This window comes from Simochromis diagramma, unplaced genomic scaffold (genome assembly GCF_900408965.1).
Source record: "Simochromis diagramma unplaced genomic scaffold, fSimDia1.1 OVJJ01000618.1, whole genome shotgun sequence".
NCBI classification, from domain to species: domain Eukaryota; kingdom Metazoa; phylum Chordata; class Actinopteri; order Cichliformes; family Cichlidae; genus Simochromis; species Simochromis diagramma.
Window position 1 is genome coordinate 4,267,101 of NW_024387423.1, and position 25,904 is coordinate 4,293,004.

General features: G+C 40.2%; 1 protein-coding gene across 1 annotated transcript in view; it reads left to right on the top strand.

Annotated features, from left to right (window-relative positions):
* The first annotated feature begins 215 nt into the window (after nt 1–215).
* The window catches only part of LOC120722292 (transmembrane protein 65-like), a 45,363-nt gene continuing 19,674 nt past the window's right edge, over nt 216–25,904 (top strand). The window contains exons 1-3 of the mRNA XM_040013228.1: nt 216–497; nt 811–1,153; nt 23,863–23,907. Of these exons, the coding sequence (XP_039869162.1) occupies nt 847–1,153; nt 23,863–23,907 (352 nt within the window). The 5' untranslated portion in view covers nt 216–497; nt 811–846. The remainder of the gene's footprint in view (nt 498–810; nt 1,154–23,862; nt 23,908–25,904) is intronic.

The window sequence follows — 25,904 nt, forward strand, 5'->3', positions numbered from 1 at the left end:
GCGCGATATAAATCACAGTAAGAATGTATCCTCGCGAGAATACGCACAACACTGACTTCTGAAAGGTTACCAACATTTTTTAAAAAATATTAACAATAATAATAATAATAATAAAGATAATTTATGAGATGATGTGGCATAAAATGAATACACCGGCCGTCAGTGTAGTCCTGACTGTACGTGCGTGTGGCGGTGCCGTCACAGCTACGCACGGAGGAAAGCGGCGCTGCCATTGGAAAATATTTCCAGGGCTGCTGGCCGCTTAAGTGCCCTCCCATCCGCTTCACACATTATCCTGTCAGCCAGAGGTTACACCGACAGGGCTCCAGGCTCGCAAAAATGCGATTAAGTATAAACACCCAGCTAGTTATAAAGGTTTTGGGCTTCGCAAAATCTCACCGGATTTAAAGGAGGAACGCGTATGAGCCGGAGCGACCTCACTGTTTTCAAGGTTTCCTGTGGAGGTTGTTGGACGGGACAGCGGAGCATCGACTGAGGTGAGTCCGATAAGTCAAGTTGGAAAACTGGCGAATCTGTTTTTTCGCCTTTGGGTTTCCAAGCAAATGCGCTCAATCCGCTCCAATCAATATTTTTTCGTCGACATGGTCAGTGTGGTGATCATTGCCAGGCCGGTTCTTGCTCCTGTTAAGTAAGCCTGGCTGGCTGTGGAGGGTACAGGATGTTATCGTGCGATGGCTGTTGACGCGATTGTTCCACACTGGAGATAAATAATTATATAAATCTTTACGCCATGTGGTTTTAGGTGAGTGGTGATAACCAGGCCTGGTGTCGCCTGCTCTGCTCCATCAGGTTTCCGGCTCTTCGCTCTACTTCCCCATCTCAGAGATGCTGCCCTGCTTGCGGAGAGTCCTGCGGCCTGCCTTCTCTCTCAGAGCCGGGACTGGTCTGACCGGAGCCGCGCTCAAAACCCACCAAACGCCCGCCCTAGCATCCCCGGTGCAGCTCGCCTCGGAGACCCCGCTCTCCGTGGTGGTGCAGCGGTGTCACCTGGGCACACACCCCCTGAAGGAGCCGATGGAGCCCCTCAACTCACCCCGAGGAGCCAAGGAGTTTATTTATAGCCTTCATCCGTCTGAGCGCACCTGTCTGCTCAGAGAGCTGCACAGGTTCGAGTCCATAGCTATTGCTCAAGGTATGTGATTCATTACATGTGCTTTTATATATGTGTCCAGTGTGACACCCGCCCACCCCCTAAGCTGTGCTTTAGCATGAGTCTTTATGTGAAACAGTTCATGCTAGTCATATTTAACAGATATTTTTTTTTAAAAAGTCCTTCTTTCTTTTGAAGTTTTGCTTGATATCAGTTGTTTTTGGTCATAATGATCAAAGGAGGTGTGCCTTGGTTGCATCTATTATTCATCGCTGTGTCCCTGGATACAGTGTGTGATGACAAGGGTTACCTCTGGGGTTACAAATATTCAGCCTTCAGCTTTATTACCATTGACATCTGGCTTAAAGGATGAAGTCACCTGTAGAGTTAGGAGTGTGCTGTTCTTAAAGCAGTACTCCCATTTTAACGCTTCTGAGGCATGGTGGCGGATTGGCAGCTTCTAATAAATCCTTCATAACTTCCTTACGAAGAGCTGTTAATCTCGAGGAAATGGCCTGACTCTTCCCTGACCTCTGATCTCTAAATTCCCACTTTGGCATTTTCACCTTTATAAAGGAAAAGCTAAACTCTTGACCCCCCCAAAAAAGAAGCTCTCTCCCAAAAAAGAACCTTGTTGGCATTGAGACTTTTTCCTGATTGATTATCTTTCTTATGTGATAATGGTAGTGATCTCTTCCAGGATCCAGAGAATATAAAAACAGTCTCAGTCAGATGCAGCAGTTTTCATCAGTCTCCAGATCTCGAACTAATCAAATAGCCATAGCAGAGTGTGCATCGGTCTGCACTACCACTATCAAAATACAGCAGTAGGTGTATCTTTTAGACCAGAGGTTTGGCATTTGGGCCACAACAATACGCCAGAGCCACTTCAGTGTTCCTTGACTTTGTTTTTCCAACACTTTAATAAAACACAATGCATTTTTACAGGCACCCCCCATTTCATTTGTCTGCAGTCTCTATGGTCCACGATTAGTAGTTAGGCCACAATGTGTTTGAGTCACACAACTGTTACACGTGTCTTCTCAGTTCAAAGACACGTAAGTTTGTTGTACTGGAAAGTCCAAAGCGCTTTTGAGTGTGAATATGAGTGTGAGTGACTTTCCTCTTGGGTCCTCTGGTGGACTGGTGATTTGTCTTCTCTCATGGGTGAGACGGCGCTTCTGCCAAAAAAAAGTGTTGGAGAAAAAAAGTGGCTTGATATGTTCAGCCAAGCAAAGAGGACTGAGTCGGAGAACATGTTTTTTTTTCTCAGGCTTATACAGTGAGGTCAACAATTTGTTGGACAAAGACACATATTTGTAGTTTTTGTGAATTTGAAGTCAAACAATAGAAATTAAACTGCAGACTATTAGCTTTAATTTAAGGGGTTTAACAGTAATTTTGCATCAACTTTTCATAAACTGTCGCCTATTTTTAGAGGGTCAAAAGTAATTGGACAACTGAATAACAAGTGGTTTCACAGCCAGGTCAGGCTGTGAAAGAATGAATGCATTAATAATGGATAATATAATGGATTGCATTTATATAGCACTTTTCTAGGCACCCAAAGCACTTCACAATTCCACTATTCATTCACTCACTGGTGAAGGCAAGCTACAGTTGTAGCCACAGCTGCCCTGGGGCAGACTGACAGAAGCGAGGCTGCCATATCGCGCCATCGGCCCCTCTGGCCAACACCAGTTGGCTGTAGGTGAAGTGTCTTGCCCAAGGACACAACGACCGAGACTGTCCGAGCCGGGGCTCGAACCGATTACAAGACGAACTGCCAACTCTTGAGCCACGATCGCCCCACTGAGCCAATAACTAGCTTAGCAATACTAAAATGCCTGAAAGACTACAGAAGACAACTAAAGTGCATGATCACAGAATTATTTCCATGGTAAATGAAAACAACGGCATCTAACCATGTCAAGAATACTCTCAAAGAGTTAGGTTCATCTTGTCAAGGTTTACAAGGAAGTGAGTCTTTCATCAATGTGAGTACAGAGGCGAACAAAGTGCAAACCACTGGTTACACTCAAGAAAAAGAAGACCAGACTAGACTTTGTCAAAAAATATCTAAACAAGCCTGCACAGTTCTGAAAAATGTCTTTGGATCATCTGTCAAACCTTGTGGAAGCAGTCGTATGACATGGGCATATTGCTTACAGTGTAACCAGGTCAGTAGTTTTTATTTTTGATTTCACTTTTAGTAGGAGCAGCAGGATAAACTGTGACGTGTACAGGGCTGTAGTCTCTGCTCAGATTCATCCAAATGCTGTGAAACCGATCAGACTGCATTTCACATTATAAATGGGTAATGAGCCAGAGCATACTGCAAAAGCAACCATTGAGTTTGTCAAGGCAATGAAATGAGGTATTCTTCAGTGGCTAAGTCAGTCACCTGATCTCAATCCAACAGAGAATGCTTTCTAGTTACTGAAGATCTAAGCTTTATGCAGAAAGACCCACAAACAAGCAGCAAATGAAGCTGGGTGCAGTAAAGGCCTGCCAGAGCATCTCAAGGAAGGAAACGACATTTAGTGATGTCCACGGGTTCTAGACTTAAGGCGCTATTGACTGCAAGGTTTTTTTTCTTCCAAGTATTAGCAGCAGTCTTTATATTTAAAATTATGTTAGTTTCATTATACTGTGAAAATGAGGGACTCTGTATAAAAATAGCTGTAATTTCTAAAGATTTCCTGCAACATTTTTGCAGAGAACTCTCTCTCAACATGTCTCCCCATGTTAGAAGGTTAGCATGGCTGTTTTTTAGTCCATTGTACTCCAGAAGTGTAGCGCTGAGGCATGACTTGGGTTTCGTGAAACGTAGCAATGACATTATAAGTTTATACGAGAAGGAGGCGGTGTGCTGATGATCTGCAACGAGTGGAGACAGAAAGAAATGGGTCGATCAATACAGGAGAAGAGAGGTTGGGAATGAGGAAAAACATGAGCGATGGTGATGAGGTCTTACAGCATACGAAGCTCTCTGGGAGCACCCTGCTGTCACCCATCATATTCCTCTCGGGAATAAAGTGCAGAGTCAGTTCTTAAAATAAATATTCTTTGTTTTATTTAATAGCTTCGTGTTTTAATCTTTGCCAGTTACAATTATAGTGTCACAAAACTACAGCTAGATATCAGAAACTCTGTTGAGGCTCCTTGCTTTTTGTCTATGTTATTAATATCGGTTTTAAAAATCAGAAATGCTGCACTAGGCTCAGGACTGTGGAAGAAAGTATGTGCCATGTACGTATTTTCAGGGAAGCTACGTTTACTCTCCTGGCTGGTGATGAAGAAATGATTTCCATGATGATGCACAAACTGCGGGAAGCTCCAGAGTTGTTTAACCTTTAGAGAAAAAGTCAGAATAAACCAAAAAATGTGTGCTAGTGTCACATCTGTACCACATCTTCTCGCTCTGGCATCTTCGGAGGAGCAAATAACCAGCCGTTGGACTGTTGTTGTCTTTTTAAAAGAGGAAATAAAAGAAAAAATAAATCATTACAAAAAATATGCTGTAAATATACATAAAAATTCAAAGAGGGAGAATGTTGCAGAGATGGATATTACTGTTTTCCAAAAGTACATCATTATCTATACGCCTGCAGATGAAGAAAATCACCTATTTCGCCACTCATCAAATCTTAAAGGTAATACCGATTCATGTTTCTCTTGAACGATTATGATACTTGCAGGTTATCTTTCATTTAAATGGCACATATCCTAGAATTCCAAATCTTCTCAAAATAAACTAGAATGAGGTGAGAAGACACAGAAGCCAGTGTTTGTGGGGTCTGCCTAACTGGAGCCTGCTGACATCCTCACCTTCGCTCTATAAAAACCCTGAGGGATTCTCTTACATACTGTGGATGCAGGCTGCAGTCTAGCTGAATCTGTAATTGCTTGGACTGGTCGACGGTCTCCCTGACTGCTTTGCTGGCAGGTAGGTTGAGTTTTTTGACAGGCTTATGAGCATCCATCATTATGCCACTTCCAGTCTGTGGGACATTTGATGCCAAACCCTTATTTTCCATTTTCTGTCTGCCTGTGATTCGCATTGCTGACTTATCTTAGGACCGGCCAGTCCTCTGGGTTAATGGAGTGTGCTGCGGTAGATTCATGGTGGTTGCGGCCATATCGACTGGATGCGTTTTCCGCTGAGATGGATCGTTATATTAAATTCAGTTTATATTTTATATTTGAAAATGCTTGCCTCAAGAACAACAGATTCATACTGCATGCACAGTTTGCTTACATATTGAGGCTTGAAAGCAAGAAATGTCATCCCAAGCTTTATATCAGTGGTATTTATCAACACTTAGGTCAAAACCTCTACAGAGATGCTCTAATGTCCTATAGACAATAGGGGTGGGGGGGAAAATCGATACTGTGTAGTATCGTGATTTTTTTTTTGCTAATAATGTATCGATACAGGGACAGCAGAAATCGATATTTTGTTACAAAAAAAGTTTTTGTGCTCTGACTTCAGAGCATGTTGATCCTTTTTCTGAGCAAGAATCCTGACATTCCTTCACTGTCCAGATATGTTTAACTTTTTTATGGCAGTAATAAACATGACAGTTTACTTATTTTAATTTAAGACATGTTTTATTTTAATTAAGTTTAAAACTTTTTTATTTAATGTAAAATTATATTTTGTTTTAATTTACTTTCAAATTCTTCAGTTGCTGAATGGGCTGCATAGTTTTCATAAATTGCATAGTTCAGAATAGCTATAATTGTACCAGATGGTTGCATTCAGTTAAGTTGGACTAGACTGTAATACAAACCGTTCAGTTTGTCAACAATAAAACTGACTGAAATGAGAGAAAGACTGAGTGTGAGAATTTGATATTAGATAAAATGAATATTGATAAAGTTTACCTTTATGTACAGAATCGGAATATTGCAAAATATTTTTAAAAATTGCAATAATATCGTATCGTGCGTTAAGTATCGTGATAATATCGTATCGTGGGATGTATGGTGATTCCCACCTCTAATAGACAATAAAGTTGTAAAATTTCTCCTCATCTCAGTTTTAAACAGATTGTATTAAAAAGATGAGATGAGGAATGCTGTTTAGGATGCTTTAAGCCTTTCGGCCATTATCATTAGGGTAAAGCTGGGTAGCTGCTAACCAACCCAGCTAGCTTGAGTAGATACTTTTGGCCACTTCCTTATTTTCTCCAGTGGATCTGCATGTTTGATTTGGCACAGATTTTATGCCAGAGCCCCTTCATCCAGGTTTTAGAATAATTCAATAAGGACAGATAATCTGAAAAAAATGAACATGATTTATTGATAAACAGAATATAGATCGGTGTCTGGCGGTCAGACTCCAATGGGCCGTCTCGGCAGAACTGAACCCCAGCTGTGAAAGGGATCAGAGCAGGACCCCCCGGAGCCTAGTCTGCTAGTGGTGGATATGAAGGTGGCGTGAATGGAGCTTGAGTGATGAGAGGTGGAGATTGGGAGAAGGTTGGTTGCGCAAAGGATAATGACAGATGCGCAGTGAGATTTAAAGTATGCGACATGGATACTGAGAAGGTGATTGGAGTAGACCTGGAGAACACCTTGACAGCGTGAGAAAGTGGAAGTGATAAAGCTTAGATTTAGCCGGCAGCACCTGAGGTCATAGATCTTCCCTACTGAACTTACGCATAAGCTTCATTACAATAAGTGCACTAGCTTGTGACACGCTGAAGTTGGGTTTGTGTTTCTTTCTGGTCTCAAACCAGGGATGTTTTGGTAAATAAGGTAAATGTGTTAACCACTACACCACTGAGCAGCTTGTTAATGGTTTTTTCATTCAATGTGGACATTTGCATTAAGGAAATTAGGAATACTGGTCTCTCTGATCATTCCCCGGTCATCTTCGATGTAGACCTGGGTGATACTGGACAATACCTAAACTCTTCTCTTTATCCTACGCGCACTATTAATGCCAATACTGTGGTTAACTTTATTACGTCTTTTGCTAACTCCCCATTTAGTATGCTGGATTGTTCTTCCCCACACACACTTGAGAACTCTACTAATACTCTTTTAACCACCTGTTCCTCGATTCTTAACATTGTTGCACCCATCAAAATGAAACGCCCTAGAACTTTCTCACAATGCTGGTTAAATGATTCTGTTCGTGCCCTACGACGTATATGTCGGCGTGATGAGAGGAAGTGGAGGAGTGATAGACTTCAGTCTTCTTATGATATTTTACGTATTAGCCGCTCGAAGTTCCAAACGGCTGCCAGAACGGCTAAAGCGGCTTTTCTCTCTAAAATTATTACCACTAATGGTGATAATCCACGAATTCTATTTAAAATTTTTAACTCTGTGGTGAACCCCCGTCCCTCTATGCCACTGTTGTCCTCCCCGGGTCTTTGTGGAAAATTCTCAAACTATTTTTTAGATAAAGTTTTATCCCTTAGATCTACTCTTCCTCTGGTGACTGATTGTATGTCTACTCCTGATTGTTCGGCCACTTTTTATCAATTTGAACCCGTTTCTCTCTCCACTCTGAAGCGTCAAATTGATAAATTGAACAATACAAACTGTGTACATGATGCTCTCCCATCCCGTATTGTTAAGGATTGTTTCAGTGTAATTGGACCTTGTTTATTGTCCATATTGAACTTCTCCTTGCTTTCTGGCTATGTACCTTCAGCTCTCAAGCATGCCATAATCCAACCTGTTCTAAAAAAAAAAAGGAACCTTGAGCTCACTGATTTTGCCAATTTTAGGCCAATTTCTAAGCTTCCCTTTCTGGCTAAAATACTTGAGAAGGTGGTTCTGCTCCAACTGCAGACCTACCTTGATGAGAATAATATAAATGATAAATTTCAATCGGCCTTCAAACAACATCACAGCACAGAATCAGCATTGCTTCGTGTTTTCAATGATCTCCTACTAATGGCTGACAACGGACGCCCCTCAGTCTTAGTGCTTTTGGATCTATCATCGGCATTTGACATGGTTGACCATAATATCTTATTAGCGAGACTTGAGCACACTGTAGGCATCAAGGGCGCTGCCCTGGATTGGTTTAAATCTTACCTCTCCAATCGGCTCTCTACGGTACATCTGGCTACATCCTCTTCCTCGGCTGTACCTGTTTGCTGTGGTGTCCCCCAGGGATCTGTGCTGGGCCCTACCCTTTTCTCATTATACTTGCTTCCTTTAAGTGCCGTCTTTGAGAAATACCATATTGCTTATCACTATTATGCAGATGATATCCAGCTCTATTTTGAGCTAAACGACGATCTTGCTCTGTCTCTGAATAGCCTCCGAGAATGCATGTCTGAGGCCAAGAAGTGGTTGTTGTCGAATTCTCTTATCCTTAATGAGAAGAAAACCGAGATTATGATCTTTGGTAGTAATGCCCTTCGTGCCAAACTCCGGGATGCCTTTGGTTTTCTTAGTTGTTCTCTCTCTGATACTGTCAGGAATCTGGGTGTCTTATTTGACAGCTCCTTTTCACTTGACAAACAAGTGTCTGCAGTTGTCAGATCTAGTTTTTACCAGCTTCGTCTTATCTCTAAGGCTAGGCGCTATATCCCGCATAAAGATCTCGAAAAGCTCATCCACGCCTTTGTAACGTCGAGGCTAGACTATTGTAATTCACTTTATTGTGGTCTCCACTCTTCCCTTTTACAGAGATTACAGACAGTTCAGAATGCTGCAGCTCGCATTCTAACTAAAACCAGCAAGTTTGCCCACATTACTCCTGTCCTTGCCGATCTGCACTGGTTGCCTGTCAAATATCGTATTCAATTTAAAATTTTGTTGTTTACTTTTAAAATTACTAACAACACTGCACCCAGCTACCTTAAGGACCTTTTAAACCCTTATGCTCCTGCTAGGGCTTTAAGGTCATCGTCACAGTTACTGCTGGCTCAGCCCAGAACTCGACTTAAGACTAGAGGTGATCGATCGTTTGCTCTTGTCGCACCTGTGCTGTGGAACAATCTCCCGATTGGCATCCGGGCATCTGATTCTATTCATTCTTTTAAATCACAGCTTAAAACATATCTTTTTAAACTTGCCTTTTCCACCTTTTAATTGCTGGTTTGTTTGTTTGTTTGTTTGGTTGCTGTGACCTATTGACCTCTTGTATTAATTCCCTCCTATCTTTCTATTGGTGTCTTTTATTATGGTGGTACAGCTTTTATCTTGCTTTTACCCATGTGCTGTAGTCATTCTTATTGGTAGCTTTTATCTATGAACATAACTCATTACTTTTATTTTATCCGTTATCAATGTTTGAACCTTTTATTTTTTTATGTAAAGCACTTTGGTATGCCCAAGGCTTTTAAATGTGCTCTATAAATAAAGATTGTTGTTGTTGTTAACAAGGGCCAGCCAAAAAATGTGCAACACAAAAGCCTCTCAGTCTTTCACAGCAGCTTTCCTTCTTGAATGACTGTAAAAGTTATCAAAAAAATATGTCAAATCTTTCAGATTTGTTTTTATGAAAAAGAGCAAGAAGTCTTTTTTTTTTTTCCTTCAGGTTTTTACTAAAACATTTTGCTAAAACAGCTAGAGCCCAAACCAATATATCAGCCAGCTGGTATTAGGTGTTTGCCTGTAATGGCTCCATAGTGTAGTGGTTTACACATGCAACTAACAAACTAAAGATCCTTGGTTTGATGCTGAGAGGAGACACAAGTCCATTAGGGTTGTTGTTTAGGAAAAGTGCTGGCTGCTGTGCCAACCCACCTGAGTAAGAGAGTAGCTGAGACGGATTTTGTTAGCTTTTAGCCAGTATATCAGCACCAGGAAATTATTTTCATTTATCAAGTGATATATCAGAGTTTTAAATCCAATATCGATATCAGTATGAGTCTTAAACATCCTGTCACTTATGTCATTGTGAACTAAAGAGGCAACGTTTATGATGAGTAATTTTGCTCTCCAAAAATATGTTCAATACATGCATGATGCTCAAATAAACATTTTACAGTGTGCTCATTAAAGAAGTGGAATAAGGATGTGTGTTTGTGCATGTGAAGTAAAGCAGGGTGAAGACAAACAGTATGCTTTAAGATATAAAAGAGTGCCAGGGAGAGCATTAGGTGTGAGGTCGATGAGAATCTGGACCGAAGCAGTGAGGAGCGACTGTATGCTCGCTGAATCCCAGCACTGTTTTGTTGCTGTAATGTACCATTACACAGCGTCTCTCTGTGGTACTGTAAGTGTTTACATTCTCTCCTGTTTTGTTCTGTGAAAATCTTCCATTTTTGCTACTGTAACTATGGTTTTTGTAAGTTTTTTCCTCTCATGTTACATGTAAATGTAAGTGCTCTGCTGCATTGCAAAGTAGATTGAATGAGTCTTCACATTTGTATACAAAGGGAGATACAATGTAAAGTAGGTATTCAGAGTGTAAGGGATTTAGTCCCCACATAGTCCTGTGCTAAAATGTCCAACTTTACCTAATCAAAAAGTATATTACCATCATACAATGCAGTTTTGGCCTCTTTTGATATTTTCCCCTGCTATATAAACTCCAAGTGGAGTGAATTTTTCTATAACTCATCCACCTGGATCTTGGAGTTGGGAGCAAGTCAAGAAAATTAAAAATGAAAATTGGATTTTTTATATGCAAACAAATCTTGTTTCTCAATGTTCAATCCACAATTTTGTTTGCGCTTGATTCTGATGACATTGTTTACATGCATGCTTCTGTTGCCACCTTAAAGGCCTCTTGTTTCTCGGTATCACAGTGGATGACGACTCATCACAGACGGCTCTTTTCTTACACCCCACTGTATCATATATGAAAAATTTGGACTGAGCAAATCTAAAGCAGCAGCTTTCTATTTTTATTTACAAGGCTCTGCTGCAGAGATTGCCTGCTGACCTCCATTCCTTGATTGAATTTAAACACAGCACTTACCTTGTCAGGTCGCGGGACATTTTAACATCAGCTTTTCGTTGGTTTCACACTTGAACTTGGAAAAAAATTGATGTAAAATACTTTGCTGCCTAGACATGAAACAAGCTTAAAAAAAAAATAAAAAAAATAAAAAAACTGCATTCACTGTTTTTACTGGAACAGTTTAAAATATTACATTTGTTTGTCTGCAACTACTCTTGCACATGTTTTTTTTCCACTTGTGTATATAATGTGTCTTAATTAAAAAAAATAATAATAATGATGTGAGGAAAGACAAGTAGGAAATTGAAGGGAACTGTAGTTTTTGATTTAAACATGCATTCATTGATTTTTAGAGCATATCAAGCAACTTTTTTTTTTTAAAATTCATATAGTGAACATTTAAACACATGACTGTCTGGTTACGTCTGTATATCTGCAGACTCGCCCATTGGTTGGTTTTCATCTCTAAATCTCTGCTTGGGCTGGTTCCTTCTTGTTTGTGTGTCCAGGGTTGAAACCACAACCAGAAAAGCCCACGCTCTCACAATATAATGCAAAGAATTTAAAATACACTGCCCCTATTTCCGGAAATTGCCGCCCGCAACTATAGTGAGGGAGTGCAAGTCGATTTTAAATGAACAGCAGAATAGCTCTTTTGGTCAGCGTGACTGCTTTCAATGATCTGTTATTGCATATGATTCACATGTTTGTGTCCATTTCTCTGTTTGTTTTATGGTTTTGTTGCATTTGTTGTAACTTCAGGTTGGCCAGCTCTCGCTTGAAAAAGAGATTTTAAACTCAGTGAGACTTTCATCTGGATAAATAAGACTAATAATAATAAAATAGTTTCCTACTACGGCAGCACGGTGGCACGGTGGTTAGCACTGTTGCCGCACAGCAAGGTCCTGAGTTCAATTCCACCATCAGGCCGGGGTCTTTCTGTGTGGAGTTTGCATGTTCTCCCCGTGTTTGCGTGGGTTCCCTCCGGGTACTCCGGCTTCCTCCCACTGTCCAAAGACATGCAGCTTGTGGGGATAGGTTAATTGGATAATCCAAATTGTCACTAGGTGTGAATGTGCGAGTGAATGTGAGCGCGAATGGTTGTCTGTCCCTGTGTGTTGGCCCTGCGACAGACTGGCGACCTGTCCAGGGTGTACCCCGCCTCTCGCCCTGTGACAGCTGGGATAGGCTCCAGCGCCCCCCGCGACCCTGAAAAGGATAAGCGGAAGCGAATGGATGGATGGATAGTTTCCTACTACATATTTATCTATCATAATTCTGTTTCTACACTCATTTTATATGAGTGTTTGTTGTTTGTTGTATATTTGCTGCTATGACAACTTAATTAATAAAGTTTCTCTGATTCTGATAATAAATGCAACATTAGCATTTATTTCAAATGCGGTTGTTATAATAGATTATATCCGCTCTCCTTTTATACTTTTGATATACTAATGGGCTTATCTGGAAAATCAGCAAACTCAAGTTTGATCACGGTTAAAAGTTAGTTGTTTTGGTGTTATTCCCTTTTTTTCTGTCCAAAATTATCACTGTTTTCTTTTTACTGTTATAAAATTCTCCTGAGAAAAGTTTACCAGGTGTTTTAATGGAAAATAGTGAATTAACATCTCCACAACTCTCAAGAGAAACATTTAAGAAGGAGCAATTTGTAGTTAAGGTCTTACTCATGAGGGGCATTTAAGGTCTATTCCAGAGGTTCAGTTTGGAACAAACGGAGAAAGCGGAGGAATGCAGACACTGTGTTAAAGGCTGAGTTGTGATGATGGTTAAAAGGATGGAGAGAAGTGCTATACTCTACTAGTAATAATCTGGTGCATTGTGACTCCAGTTTATCAAACAGGAACATCAATAATAATTTCATCATTTTAAGAAAACTTTGAAATAAAAGAGAAAGAGAGAACCGAAAAATGAGTTCATGACATCAAAAGAAATTAAAATAGTGAATTAGCCTTTGAGTTATAACCTTTCTGACAACCATTCACCTCAAATAAAGATTTTGAATGTACAAATAAAGAGCATTGTAGCATTGTGTTGTAGCAGGAGCATTGTATTGATCAGATTGCATATAGATTTTAGAGTTGTTTTTAAATGGTGTTTGCAAATTTAAATATTAGAAATATTAAAAGAACTACACGGGGATATTTAGTTATGAAAAATGAAAGTCTGATGTACTGTAATCATTTTTTTCCACTGTCTCGTTCAGTAAGCATAGTTTTGAGTTCACTGTTATTGTCATAATAAGATCATTATATCAATAGTACATCCCCATGCAGCAGTGTTGTTTGGCCTGATCATAATGTTCGTAAACTGATACTTGATGGAGAAATTAAATATCAAGCTGTTCCAGGAAAGTGATTTCAACTCAGTTCAATTTCATTTATATAGCACCAAGTCACAGTCAATTTATATTGTCCAGTAAAGACCCTACAATGATCCCAGTAATCAGACAGGCCCCTATGAGCAACCACTTGGCAACAGTGGGAAGGAAAAACTCCCTTTTAAGTGGAGGAATAACATTCAGGAAGGGGCAGCCATCCATCATGACTGGTTAGGAGTGATAGATTATTATTTTAAAAAAAACTAAATCGATACAGGAGATGCTGTTCATCTCCTAAAAAAAAATAAATTGTAATTTTAGCCCATTGGTAGTTCCTAGGCAACACGATGATGTCATATATGATCTATATGCTGTGGATATAGATCAAGTTACAAACATAGGATCTACATAAATATTTGAAGTTTGAGTTTGAAGACTAATACACACACACTCACTCACTCTGTCTATTGTAGTAAGCCTGTGACTGAAATTGCCTTGTGGATTTTCCAACAACATTGCTAAAAAGGCAGATTTAGTTACAGCTGAAACCTTCTTTACATTAATTAATAGTTGAATCCGTATCTCCATGCTCATCTCTACACATTTTGGGGGGTTTAAAGAAAACCTTGTTTCTATCGCCTCTCCCACTGGGAGCATAGATTCGCATATAAAGTTTTTTGTTCACCAAAAATGTCAGGAGTACAGTGGATGCTTGCAAAGATAGAGAAAAACAGAATCGTTCTGGAGCTCCTCTGGACTTCTGTCATCCTCACTGTTCAGCCACTTTGTGATGTCTACTATACGCCTAGCTTGCCCACAGGGCTGCTGGTGAAGAGATAGCACGAGAGGAGATGAGATAGAGGGGAAATTGCCTCTATGGCGCAAAGGAGGGAGACTTAATTGGAGATGCAAAAGAGGCAAGCGAGCAGCAAGAGGATGGGAGACGGCTCGATGATCTTTGACTTTGCTTTGTTTGTCCCCTCAAGTCTGAGTGCCATCGAATTAAGCTTCCTTTCAAAAACTGGTTCTTTTTCTTTAGCAGCTCTTTCCAAGGTACGACTGAAGCAGATTGAATAACAAATAGATGATCAAAGCTTTTATCCTCTTTCCACAGGTTACTACATTTCAATGGGGCATCTATATACCTACTATTTTTTATGCTCAATATCTTTTGCCGTCAGACAGCACGGTGATATTTCACTTCACCTTTCATGTTGAAAGGAGAAGCCGTGCCCTCTCACTTCCTTTTTTTACATTGTGTCCATCTTACCTGGGATAACACACAGAGGAGAGCACCTTTGAATTTCTCACACAGTATTATAGTGATGCAAATTCAAACGTGCTGCTGGGACGTGGCGCTCCCAGGTGGCGTTTAACCTACTGCGACGAAGCATGATCGCAGATTACCACATCAGTGGTGCGACGCTGCCATCCTGCTGATACTCGTCAGTCGAAAGCAGCACTGATGAATTATTTTGGTTACTGACACATCACAGAGGCAGGCCCGTAACAGTCCTGTGGAAGTTGTCTCTGTGACAGATAATTTATGTACTGAAAACACACCATACATCACACAGATACTCCAGTACTGTGTTTATGGAGTAATTGGATTTTGCTGCCAACAACAGAGGTGCAGCCATTAATAACTAATCAGTCTCAACACACCAGTAAGACAAAGTAAGTGGTTTTTGGAAACGTTTCCAATCAGCTGCCACGATTCATAGCATGCATCCCAAACATTAAGCCTTTGAATCAGGTCTTTTTATTGGTTAATTATACTAAACCAGTTTACTGTTGTTTACCACAACAGGCTTTCCATTTCCATAATGAGACTATTGATTTTGCTCACTCTTACCGATGGATCTAATTAGCTGCAGTTAGCTAATTAAACCACTTTAGCCTCCACAAGTGGGTTGAAAGCTTAGTCTAGAGGGTTTTATACATGTGTTTGATGGCTAAATGCATGCTGTCTTGAGCACTTCAAGCTCTTTATCCAAACAACAGCAGCACACAGACAGTAAACCTGGCTCAGGTTGTTGAAGCTTAATTGTGCAAAGGAGACAAAAGCTGCTGAACAGTAATAGCATCCAGGATTGGAACTGGGCAAACACTCCTGCAGCTTTTTGCCGACGAACTGTGGTTGGTTAATGACATGTGCTTGGTCTTTGAATTAAGGCTAATCGTCCTGTTTGGATTTAAGATGATGTTGCTGAGCCATCTAGTGGCTGTTTGCTGTGTAAAATCTCCATGCAGCCACTAGATGTCCTCAGACTGTACCAATCCCAGGCACCTGTCCTTCCCGCCCACTCACACACACCTGTTCTCACCTGTCTACTCATAGATTCTAAACCTGGCAGTTGGACTTGTTTAGTGCCAGTTTTTCTTATCATTCATGCTCAGTACGTCACAGATTGTTGATGGCACCCTTTTTCCTGCTTCCCTTCGTGTCAGTTACTTTACCTGCCTAAAGGCTCAAATACATTTGCTGTTTGCTGGAGGCAAATGGCAAAAACAACGTAGTAATTTTTTTTCCACAGCTGTGACCCTTGTACTGCATGAAGTTGCTTCCTCTTGCAAGTCCTTGTAAAGGAGAAAGTCGAGGGTTAGTCTAAAAAAGGGGAATAAAGTTAAAAATAAAAGACTGTGATGTTGTCTTTCAGCCTGGTGCCAATCGGGAACTTTTATAATTTATACGGGGAGGACAAAAGCGGGGCAGAAAATCACTGCATATGGTTGCTCTTTTTTTGTGAAGTCTAGGCAGATGGATCGAGCCATGAATCAAATTATACAGAAGCTCAGGTAATATTATGCACAGCGGGATGTGTTTGACATTCAAGGTGGAGTTTGTTGTGGCCAGCCTGTCCATTTCATCACGAGGTCAAAAGCTTAAAAGACAAGGATGGAAAAAATGTCTTTTTCACAAGGTATCACAACCTCTAAAGACACCGCATATTTACCTTTTGTCTTCTCCAAGCAGCTTTTCTCTTTGCTTTTGTCATTCCATGCTTTACTTTTGTACTCTGATGAGAATGTCTCTTTGGTTTCTACCTGGCCCCTTAGAGATATATCTGGCTGACTATGGCTGCCGATTCCCCCATAATGCTCAAGTCAGCACTTGCTTATCAAGGTTAATTTCTCTCCAGCCCTGTATTTGCTGGTTTGCTGGTTTGGCTTCACTGCTTTAAGCAACTCGCTAACCTTGGTTTTCCTCTGTGAAATAGAATTTAAATGACCATTTAGATGCTAAATATTTCACAGTTTTTACAAGATAACTATAAACTTGGTGCATCTGTGCTTTTTGTTGGTTTTTGTAGTGTGCAGGCGTCTTTTTGGTTGCCTGCTGTGTCTGGAATCAGTGGTTAAAAGACAAGCAGTGAAAGCAGGCCAAACAAAAACCAAACAATGAGCTGAAAGATGGTAAAATGCTCTGCAGAGCTGGAGGGGAGCAGGAGAATATGTAGCTAAGACTTTAAAACTTTTTACAGTTATTTGAGAAAAGTACTGATTACGCCAGCTTGAACTTTTTGACATTTTTCAGATTAAAATTTTGATTTATTACAAATGTGTTTGATGGTTTATGTCACATGCTTTAAATATCTAAGACCAGTTTGTTGCATAGTGGACATATATTTCATATGACTGACACCAAGCAAAAATATGACCTTACTGGCTAAAAAAGCTAAAACTAACACTGCAGTTGAACTGCTGTGCACCTGCACAGACAAACCACACTTCACGGCACAGATTCAACAATTTGCTGGAAACATTCCTCAGAGATTTTGACAGCTGCACGTCCATGATGTTAATCTTCTGATCCACCACATCTGTAAGGTGCTCCACTGGATTGAGATCTGGTGACTATGGAGGCCATTTGAGTACAATCACTCAGTGCCATGTTCAAAACTCAGTTTGAGCTGATCTGAGCTTTGCCACATGGTACAATGTGGTCATAAAGGGATGGACATGTTCATCAACACTACTTGGTTTGGCTGTGGCGTTTACATGTCGTTCACTCAAAAGTGTGACCTTAGTATCTGGATGTCTGCAGAAATTGAGACTCAGTATTTTTCCAATCTTCTGTTATTGCATTTTGCTTGAGCCCATGTGAACTGTTCTCCCCCAACAGGAGTGGCACCAGGAGGGTTTTTTGCTGCTGTAGCCCATCTCTTTAAGGTATACCCGGGTTGTAACAAGAGGTTATTTGAGTTAATTTTGTCTTCCTATCACCTTGAGGCAGTTGTTGCCACTCACTGGATATTTCCTCTTGTTCAGACTGTTCTCTGTAAACACTAGAGAGAGTTCCACTGGAAAATCCCAGCAGTTCAGCAGTTTCTAAATTACTTTGTCTGGAACCAACAATCACGCCATGTTCAAAGTCACCTTTCTTCCCCATTGTGATGCTTGGTTTGAACTTCAGCAGGTCGTTTTGTCCAAGTCTGCATGCCTAAATGCACTGAGTTGCTGCTTTGCGATTGGCTGATAAGATACTGGAGATAAGGGCGGTTGAACAGGTGTACCTGACGAAGTTGCCATTTAATGTTAAGTACAGGTAAAGCCGTTGTACACTGCTTCCAATGTGAACTTTTGGGCGATCAAAGGCAAAATTGAAACTGCACTTCCTGCTTTCCTTCTCTTCTCCAGTGGTTTTCCATTTGTCAGGGGGATCTTTGCAGGGATTGGTGGTGGTTTTGTCTGTTTCTGAGTTTTCTTTCAGGGCTTTCCCAGCTCCCTAAATCGTCACTGAGGAAACAGAAAGCTGTATTTCTTTTTCTACCTGCCATTTAGAGTTCAATGAGCTCAGAGGGGAAAAAATACTCTTCTGAAATAGAAGTCCTGGATTATGCATCTGCTTGTGTAGGTTCATGCTCCAGTGCTTTGTGTTTTCTTCTCGCAGAAGTAAACTGACAGGGTAATTCTGCGTTTAATGAGAAACTACTCATTATTTTCTCTCAGCAGACATTCATGTTGTGATATGACATTCAGAAGTTCCTCCCCCGAGCACATAGTAGGGGTTGCTAAAGACCAATACTGTCGTCCTCAAATTGGGCAAAACTGAAATAGTCTCACAGATCATGTTGAAAACAAAAGCTGAGGACTTTTTTTTTTTTTTTTTGGACTGCATTGGGTCACTCAGAATTTTTTTGGCCTAAGTAGTTGGCAGACTGGCTCCCAATGGCAAGTAAACAGCTTTGGCTGTGGCTCAGGTGGTAGAGCAGATCAGCTACTGATTGGAAGGTGGTGGTTTGATTCTGGGCTCCCCCAGTCTGCATGCCAAATATCCTTGGGTAAGATACTAACCCCAAATTGCCCTGCGATGCGTTCATCGGAGTGTGATTGTGTGAGAATGTTTATTAGTTGCACTTGAGTTTAGAAGTGCAGGGATGAATGAGGCGTGCTGTATACAGCGCTTTGAGTACTCCGCGAGAGTAGAAAAGCACTATACAAGAATCAGTCCATTTCATGATACCTTCTCTGACATTCAATGGATGAATTCTAACATTCAGAAGCATATTGCGGGGCACTAAAAGTTAAAGAAAAATATTATTATTATTGAGATTTCTTTGAGTATTTAATTCATTGTCTTTTACTTTTTATGATACCTAATCTTCATCCTTCTGTAGACTAATTTCAGCTTTGTTTGCACCTTTAAAAAGTGCCCCCCTCCCCCAAGGAAGAAAAAATTGTTCCCATTTTGTGTTTGCTAATGGTAAATGGCCTGCTTTTCTAGTCCCTAAGGACCCCAAAGCGCTTCACACTACATTCAGTCATTCATTCACACACTGGCGATGGCAAGCTACATTGTAGCCACAGCTGCCCTGGGGCGCACTGACAGAGGCGAGGCTGCCAGACACTGGCGCCACCGGGCCCTCTGACCACCACCAGTAGGCAAACACGGGGTTAGTATCTTGCCCAAGGATATTTGGCATGCAGCCAGGAGGCAGCCTGGGATCAAACCACCGGCCTTCTGATTAGTGGCTGACCTGCTCTGCCACCTGAGCTACAGCCACCCCATGTCCTGTCCTGTCCACCAGGTCCACATTCTTTGTGCTGTGTAATTTCCTCTCTCCTGTCTCATATATCATAGGGGAATAGCAAGGTGCTGTGCAGCTGATGAATGGCTCCAGCCTTCAATTGTTCCTCTTCTGCTGAACCTTTGTTCTTTCTCTCCCAGACACACACACACACACACACACACACACACACACACACACACACACACACACACACAATACAATGACATAGATTCATACAGAAACACGTCCCTCTAGAATCGAGACTCTCTCCAATAATGTTTTAGTACATAACATGCGAGACATGCACACTAACAGAAACAGGTACACACACACACAACACTGCATTGAACTGCCGTATGCAGAAATGTCCTTGCAGTAGTTGTTGCTTAACCCCCTCAGAGTAAAGCTGAAATTCACAGTGCCTGTATTTGTCATTTCTACGCACAAAAACGAAATGCAGAATGGACTGACAGACATTTATTCAACTTGTTTTTTTCCTGTGGCTGAGGCTGTTTGCCTTTTTCTTTTCTTCATACTTATCTCCCATTTACAAAACTAAGCTCTTCACACGTTGGTTTCATACTGTACCAGCACTGAGAGAGTGTGGCCATTTGTCAAAGCAAAACAAAGACAACACACTGCGAGCTCCTCTCGCCTTCTTCTGAGATCACAGCAACACTCTCATAGAGGGAGGAATAAAGCAGCAAAACAAAGCAAATAATCTGTGGGTTGAGCCAAACCAGCTACCACTTATGCAATGACTTTTGAAACATAGAGCAAATTCAAAGTAGTAGCTTTTTTTAGATTTAGGATTTACAGGAAATTCATGTGAACAAGTGACAGAGTTTTACAGTTTACCAAATTCACACAGGTGTTATACCTGATCTTGCAAACAGCATCATCTGTGACCAGAATGCTGAAATTTGTAGTCTGTTTATGTGTAAACACAGTCTTTATCAGATGGAGCTGATTCTGCTTCATAGTCATAGTTAGCGACTTATTACGACCCATTGTTAAGTTGGGGTTGGTGGTGCTGATTCAAGCTTTCAGTCTGACTTGAGGCAGGCGTTGTGGTTTAAAATCTGCATTGGTAACTCAGTAATTCTGATTTCCAGCTTCAAATTGAACCCACCGGGAGAGTCAGCACTTTTTCCAGGGGCGCATCTAAAAGGGGGGCACCGGGGGCCAGACACCTCAAAATCTGATAATGTTTTAATTTTGTGGACTCGGGGATTATTGATACCTGATAACTGAAGTTAATGGGCTTTACATTAAATAAATAATTTAACTATGTGTTATTCTCTAAGGAAATGCAGTCTACACACAAAATCGCTACATTTTGTTCTTTTTTTAATTCTTACTAAGTTTTTTGTACCACCACCATCTTGGATTGTTAAGTGGGGTTGGTGGTGCTGATTCAAGTTGTAGTTCTGACTTGAGGGGGTGTTTCGCTTTAAAATCTCGTCTGGCAACTCAGAAATTCTGATTTCCAACTTGAAATTGAACACACCAAGAGAGTCAGCATTTTTTCCAGGGGCGCATCTAAAAGGGGGGCACCGGGGGCCAGACATGCCCCAGCTTTCGAAATTTAATTACCACCCCAGTACCCCCAATGATATTAATCTGGGATACTGTAAATAGGACATTGCAATAAAAGAATAGTTTTATATTAATTATTTCTGCTGATTTAGATAATGAACATAAAATATAAAATCTATTTATAGACTATGCCATATAATAATACTTTTCTAATTAATAAATTAAGTATTTTTTTTTTCCATTATGTTTTTATTATTCCTTTATATTTTAAGTATATTTTAATATATATTTTGATGCTAATACATGACACAAATTAACTTGCAGTGCATGATTTGCAACATTATTTTACAATATTTTGCTTCTTTGGCTTCATTTAACAAAATACTTAACAAACTACAAAAAGTTCCCCAATACAAAACAATTTTTATGTTGGAACCACTGTATCTTATTTAATAGAGAGGTGATGAGCCTAAAAGTCATGCCCAGTGTTTTCTAATGCAGATTTAATGCTGTATCAGTTTCTGATCGGTTGCCCCCATTTCTGAATATAAGAAAAATCCTTGAATCAGTCCCTCTTTTTGCTTGGGTATAATATATAAAGCTATTAAATAATTCTACATGCACAAACTTAGAAAAAAAAAAAGAGAGATAATAAATGTTTCAAGTCTTTATCCAAATATCCTGAAGATCAGTCTCTGTGTGGAACTAAACCAATTCATTTGATTTTTTTTTTGATTTTTTTAAGTTTTGAGATGTTACAAATAAAGCAGCAAACAGAATGAAGGCTGAGACAGAGCCATGCTGAACGCAGTCTGAGCCCTTCACAGCACATGACCTGACACTGCTGCACCGGCGTCAGCTGAGGACTGATTCAGCTGACCTTCACCACGTTGATTTATGTGCAATTCATCCACCTGACGCTGGTGGGTGTTCACCAGGGAGCAGCTAGTTTTAGGGTGGTGTTAAACACTGCTTTGAAATATGAAAAAGTGGGGGAATATCGTTAAAACGCTGATGCATCTTTCTTTACAGAAAAGTTCCATTTTCTAACAAATGCTAGTGTTGTAAGGCAGGTGAGGATAACTGCGTACCAAGAAGGTTTAATGGCTACTGCCTCACTGATGTTGATGATCATTGAAAGGTCTTCAATTAAATCCTGAAGCAGCCCCTGGATGAGCAATAAATGGAAACAAATGGTTTCTGGAGGGAAGTAAACCATCCTCCGTGGATAAGATCTCCATCTCTTGTAGTTGGATGGTTGATGCCTGTGGAAGCAACATAATTGTCCAGAAACTTGGAAAATGGGATAATAATATTTCTTTATACACAAACTGGAAGCATTGACAGGTCAGTGTGTGTCTGTGTATGCACTTTGCTGATGAACATCTGTTGTGAGCTGCATGAGCCGGGAGTTGAACTGAAGACTGTAGAGCTCATAATGTCACACTGAACATGGGTGGCAATGGGTGGGGGGAGGCACACAGGGTGGAGGAAAGAAGGCAGAAAGCTATCTTTAGTTTCCCGTTCATTCTGTGATCGACCAGGTTCAGTTTTTAAACTTCTAAACTTAACTGTAACATAAATAAATCCATTAAGTGACTGAAAATTATTAAATTGTGCTCAAGCTTTTTTTTTTTTTGTTCTAATTAAGTAAAAACAAAAGTTAATAGTTTTCTCCCTAAAAATCAGTACTTGACTATAATATTTGTTTTGTATTTGTTCTTAATAGCTTGTAAATCAATGGAAAAGGTCCAAGGAGGGAATGAAGGAGTATGTTTGTTTGGAGTTGAATCACCTTCACTACTAATAATCCAAACCTTTCCAGCCTGGTTTACCCTGCAGTGGTGCAATAACACCTGGAAATGACAGAGCAGACTTCATTATGTGGACTAACATTTCCACTCACCTCATGGCAATACATCTAATTTCACTGGACCTGCAGAAGAAGTCCTCTTGTCTTGTGTCTTTAGCCTTAAAACCAATTTAATTATCTATTTCTCTACAGCAGGTCATTGTGCTGCATCACAGTTCAGTGGCTGTTGAGTAAATGTGGCATATAGTCAGACAGTAATTTTACTCTGCAATCCAGATAGAGGTTGCATCCCATTAACTTCAGTTTCAGTTCAGCTGTGCTGTCGCAGTATCAAAGTTTAATGAAATCTCAGTAAACTTTGTATTTGTATGTTGTGTGTGGCAGATATTTGAATCTTTGGGTCTCGGCTCTAATTGTTTGGCGCCACATGCATTCACGCTAATCAGTATGATGGCGAGTCTCCCGATAAGCTTGTTTGGCAATAGTTATTATATGTCGACATCACTTTAACCCTTATTTTGGAAGCAGCCAGGCTACTAAGAAAACCAGCTGGTGCTCACACATCACCTGTTTTCTCACTTCCCTTCACAAGCTTCCAGAGAAATTCATAATCCACTTTAAACGTTATAAATAACATATGAAGTCCTGCATGGCCTACATATAGCAGAGTTATATAGAGACCTTATTCTAATCGTTGGCGTCTCCGATCATGTTATCTGAGTCTTTTAACCCTTTTGTGCTCTTATTTTGAAACTAGAGGTGATCACAGTTTTGAGGTTGTAGCTTCTAAACTTTGAAGTGACCTTCATCGGCCTATCTGTGGTTTGTTATAACTGCTAAAAACTATTTTTAATAGGTTAGCTTTTTCTTTAATCTGTCTCCCATCATTTTTGTCCATTTAATATGTGTATGCAGGCATGTAGGACTGTAAGACTGCGTTTTACTGTGAGTCTATATCCACAAATCCATATATATTTGTTCAGCCGAGGGAGGTGTGGTTTCTTTTCTCTTCGCTCCTCTCATGTCATATTTCTTTCATGCCTTCCTTCTTCTTTTTCTCTGCTTTTATCTTTTGCCATCTATGAAGTGTCTCTCAATTATGCTGATCGTTCTCCTCAATAGAAATGTTTTTCTTTAATATTTGTTTTCTTCTTTTTCCAGGACAGCTGGAAATTGCACCACCCACTGCAGCACAGTTAAGATATGGTAAGAGGTCCTTTTGTTCTTGGCAGATATATTAACTCCTCAATGTGTCTCTATATATTTTATCCTTTTCATTTTACAAGATGAGTACTCATAGAAAATTGCTCACTAATCTTTTAGGACATGCCTCATTTAACAGTCAGTCAGTTTAGGAAAGTTAATGAGGACCAGTTTAATTAAAGGCTCATTGTGAATGTGTTGTTTCTGTGAATTGTCCAAAGGAAAGGAAAAACCCCTGTTTATGGACGTAATGGATCCAAATTGAATCTAATAAGCAGTAAAAAAGTCTCTGAGTCTGAGGTCCTAATGACTTAAATGTAAAATCAGTGGTTTTTTGAGGTTATTTAAGAGAAAAAGCAACAAATTGGTGGATTGAATTTATGTGTAAACTTAGAATTAATAAATAAAATTAGATAGGAGCAGGTTTGCAATTCATGGAAGCCACCTTGTTGTCCCATCTTGAGTACAGATGAGATGGACATCGTTATTCATCGTAATAGTGTTTTATCAATGTGGCTGCAGAGCGGCCACATACATAGTGTACCAGAGGTGGAGAAGAAGAACTCGTAGGCATTCCCGTGCAGAGTGTCAGACTCAGGATATGAGTATCTATGCTTATTATCTGAGAACAGGTCCTCTTCACCAAAGAAGTGAAAACAAGAAGGAAAGAGACAACGCGACTCGATAAAACTACATCTTCTTCCTTCTCACCTCAAGTGTCACCTGCTGAACTGATGTCTGAGCTCTGACACACGAGGACGTGCATTAACATGCACCAACAACAGCTGGTTATGAGCTAACATTAAGCCAGCTGATATTAGGCTGTGATAAACAGTTTGATTGTATTCTCATATCATATGAGAGTTTATTCAATAAGTCTCAGAGTCCAACAATGTTCGATCCACTTTAAAGAAAGCTTCATTAATGCAAGCTAACAGCAGCAAAAACAGCAGCCTTTACTGACAGAAAGGTTCAGGATTTCCTAAACAATTCACCTCAGGATCACTGTCAACGTTTAGAAGTGAGCTTCTCTTCAGTTTGTATCTGACTCCTTTCACAAGTTTTGCAGCCTCCGAAGTAAACCGTCATGGAGACCAGCTGAGGTAAACAGTGGACTGACAGCCTGCACCAGAGGTGCCCAACTCCAGGCCTCAAGGGCCGTGTCCTGCAGGTTTTAGATATCACTCTGGGTCAACACAACTAAATCAAATGATTAGTTAATTACCAGGCCTCTGGAGAACTTCAAGACATGTTAAGGAGGTAACCTACCCATTTAAATCAGCTGTGTTGGATCAAGGACACATTTATAACCTGCAGGACACCGGCCCTCGAGGCCCGGAGTTGGACACCCCTGGCCTACACTCACAAGAGATGAACAAGGCCAGAGTTGTTTGTCCTGCATTTGCTACCATAGCTAGGATTATGGCTTGAATTGGGAGTGGTAAAAAAAACAAAAAAATAAAATTTGAATGCAATTTGGAATCTACTGACCTCTAGTGGTGAGATTTTGCACACTGTAACTTTAATATGTAGCTGTTCCATCATACACAATATTACTGATATTTAAATCTACTTTAGTTCTTACTAATGTAATGGCTCACTATAATAAACATTGCCACAGCAAATGTGTGAAGTTGTACATCATAATATTATACTCTGAAAAAAATATCCGGAACGACAATCTGCTTAAGCATGGAGAACAATACTTGTTGCACGTAGTCCTAAGTCCATTTGTGCCTTGTTCAATTTCTTTGAAGCGTTTTTTAATCCAAACTTTCCCTAATATATGATAATAGAAAATATAACAGGATTTCTGACTTGTATAGAACATGTTTTTGGAAAAATGAAGGGTAAGGGTAAAAATGGATGAGCTATTTCATCCATTATCTCACATCTCCCCTTTATCAGTGCTTCTTTCTACTAATGTGCTTAAGAAAGCACACTTAATATTAGTAGCCTGTGACAACCCATTAAATTATGTATGCAGCTAAAAGTAGATT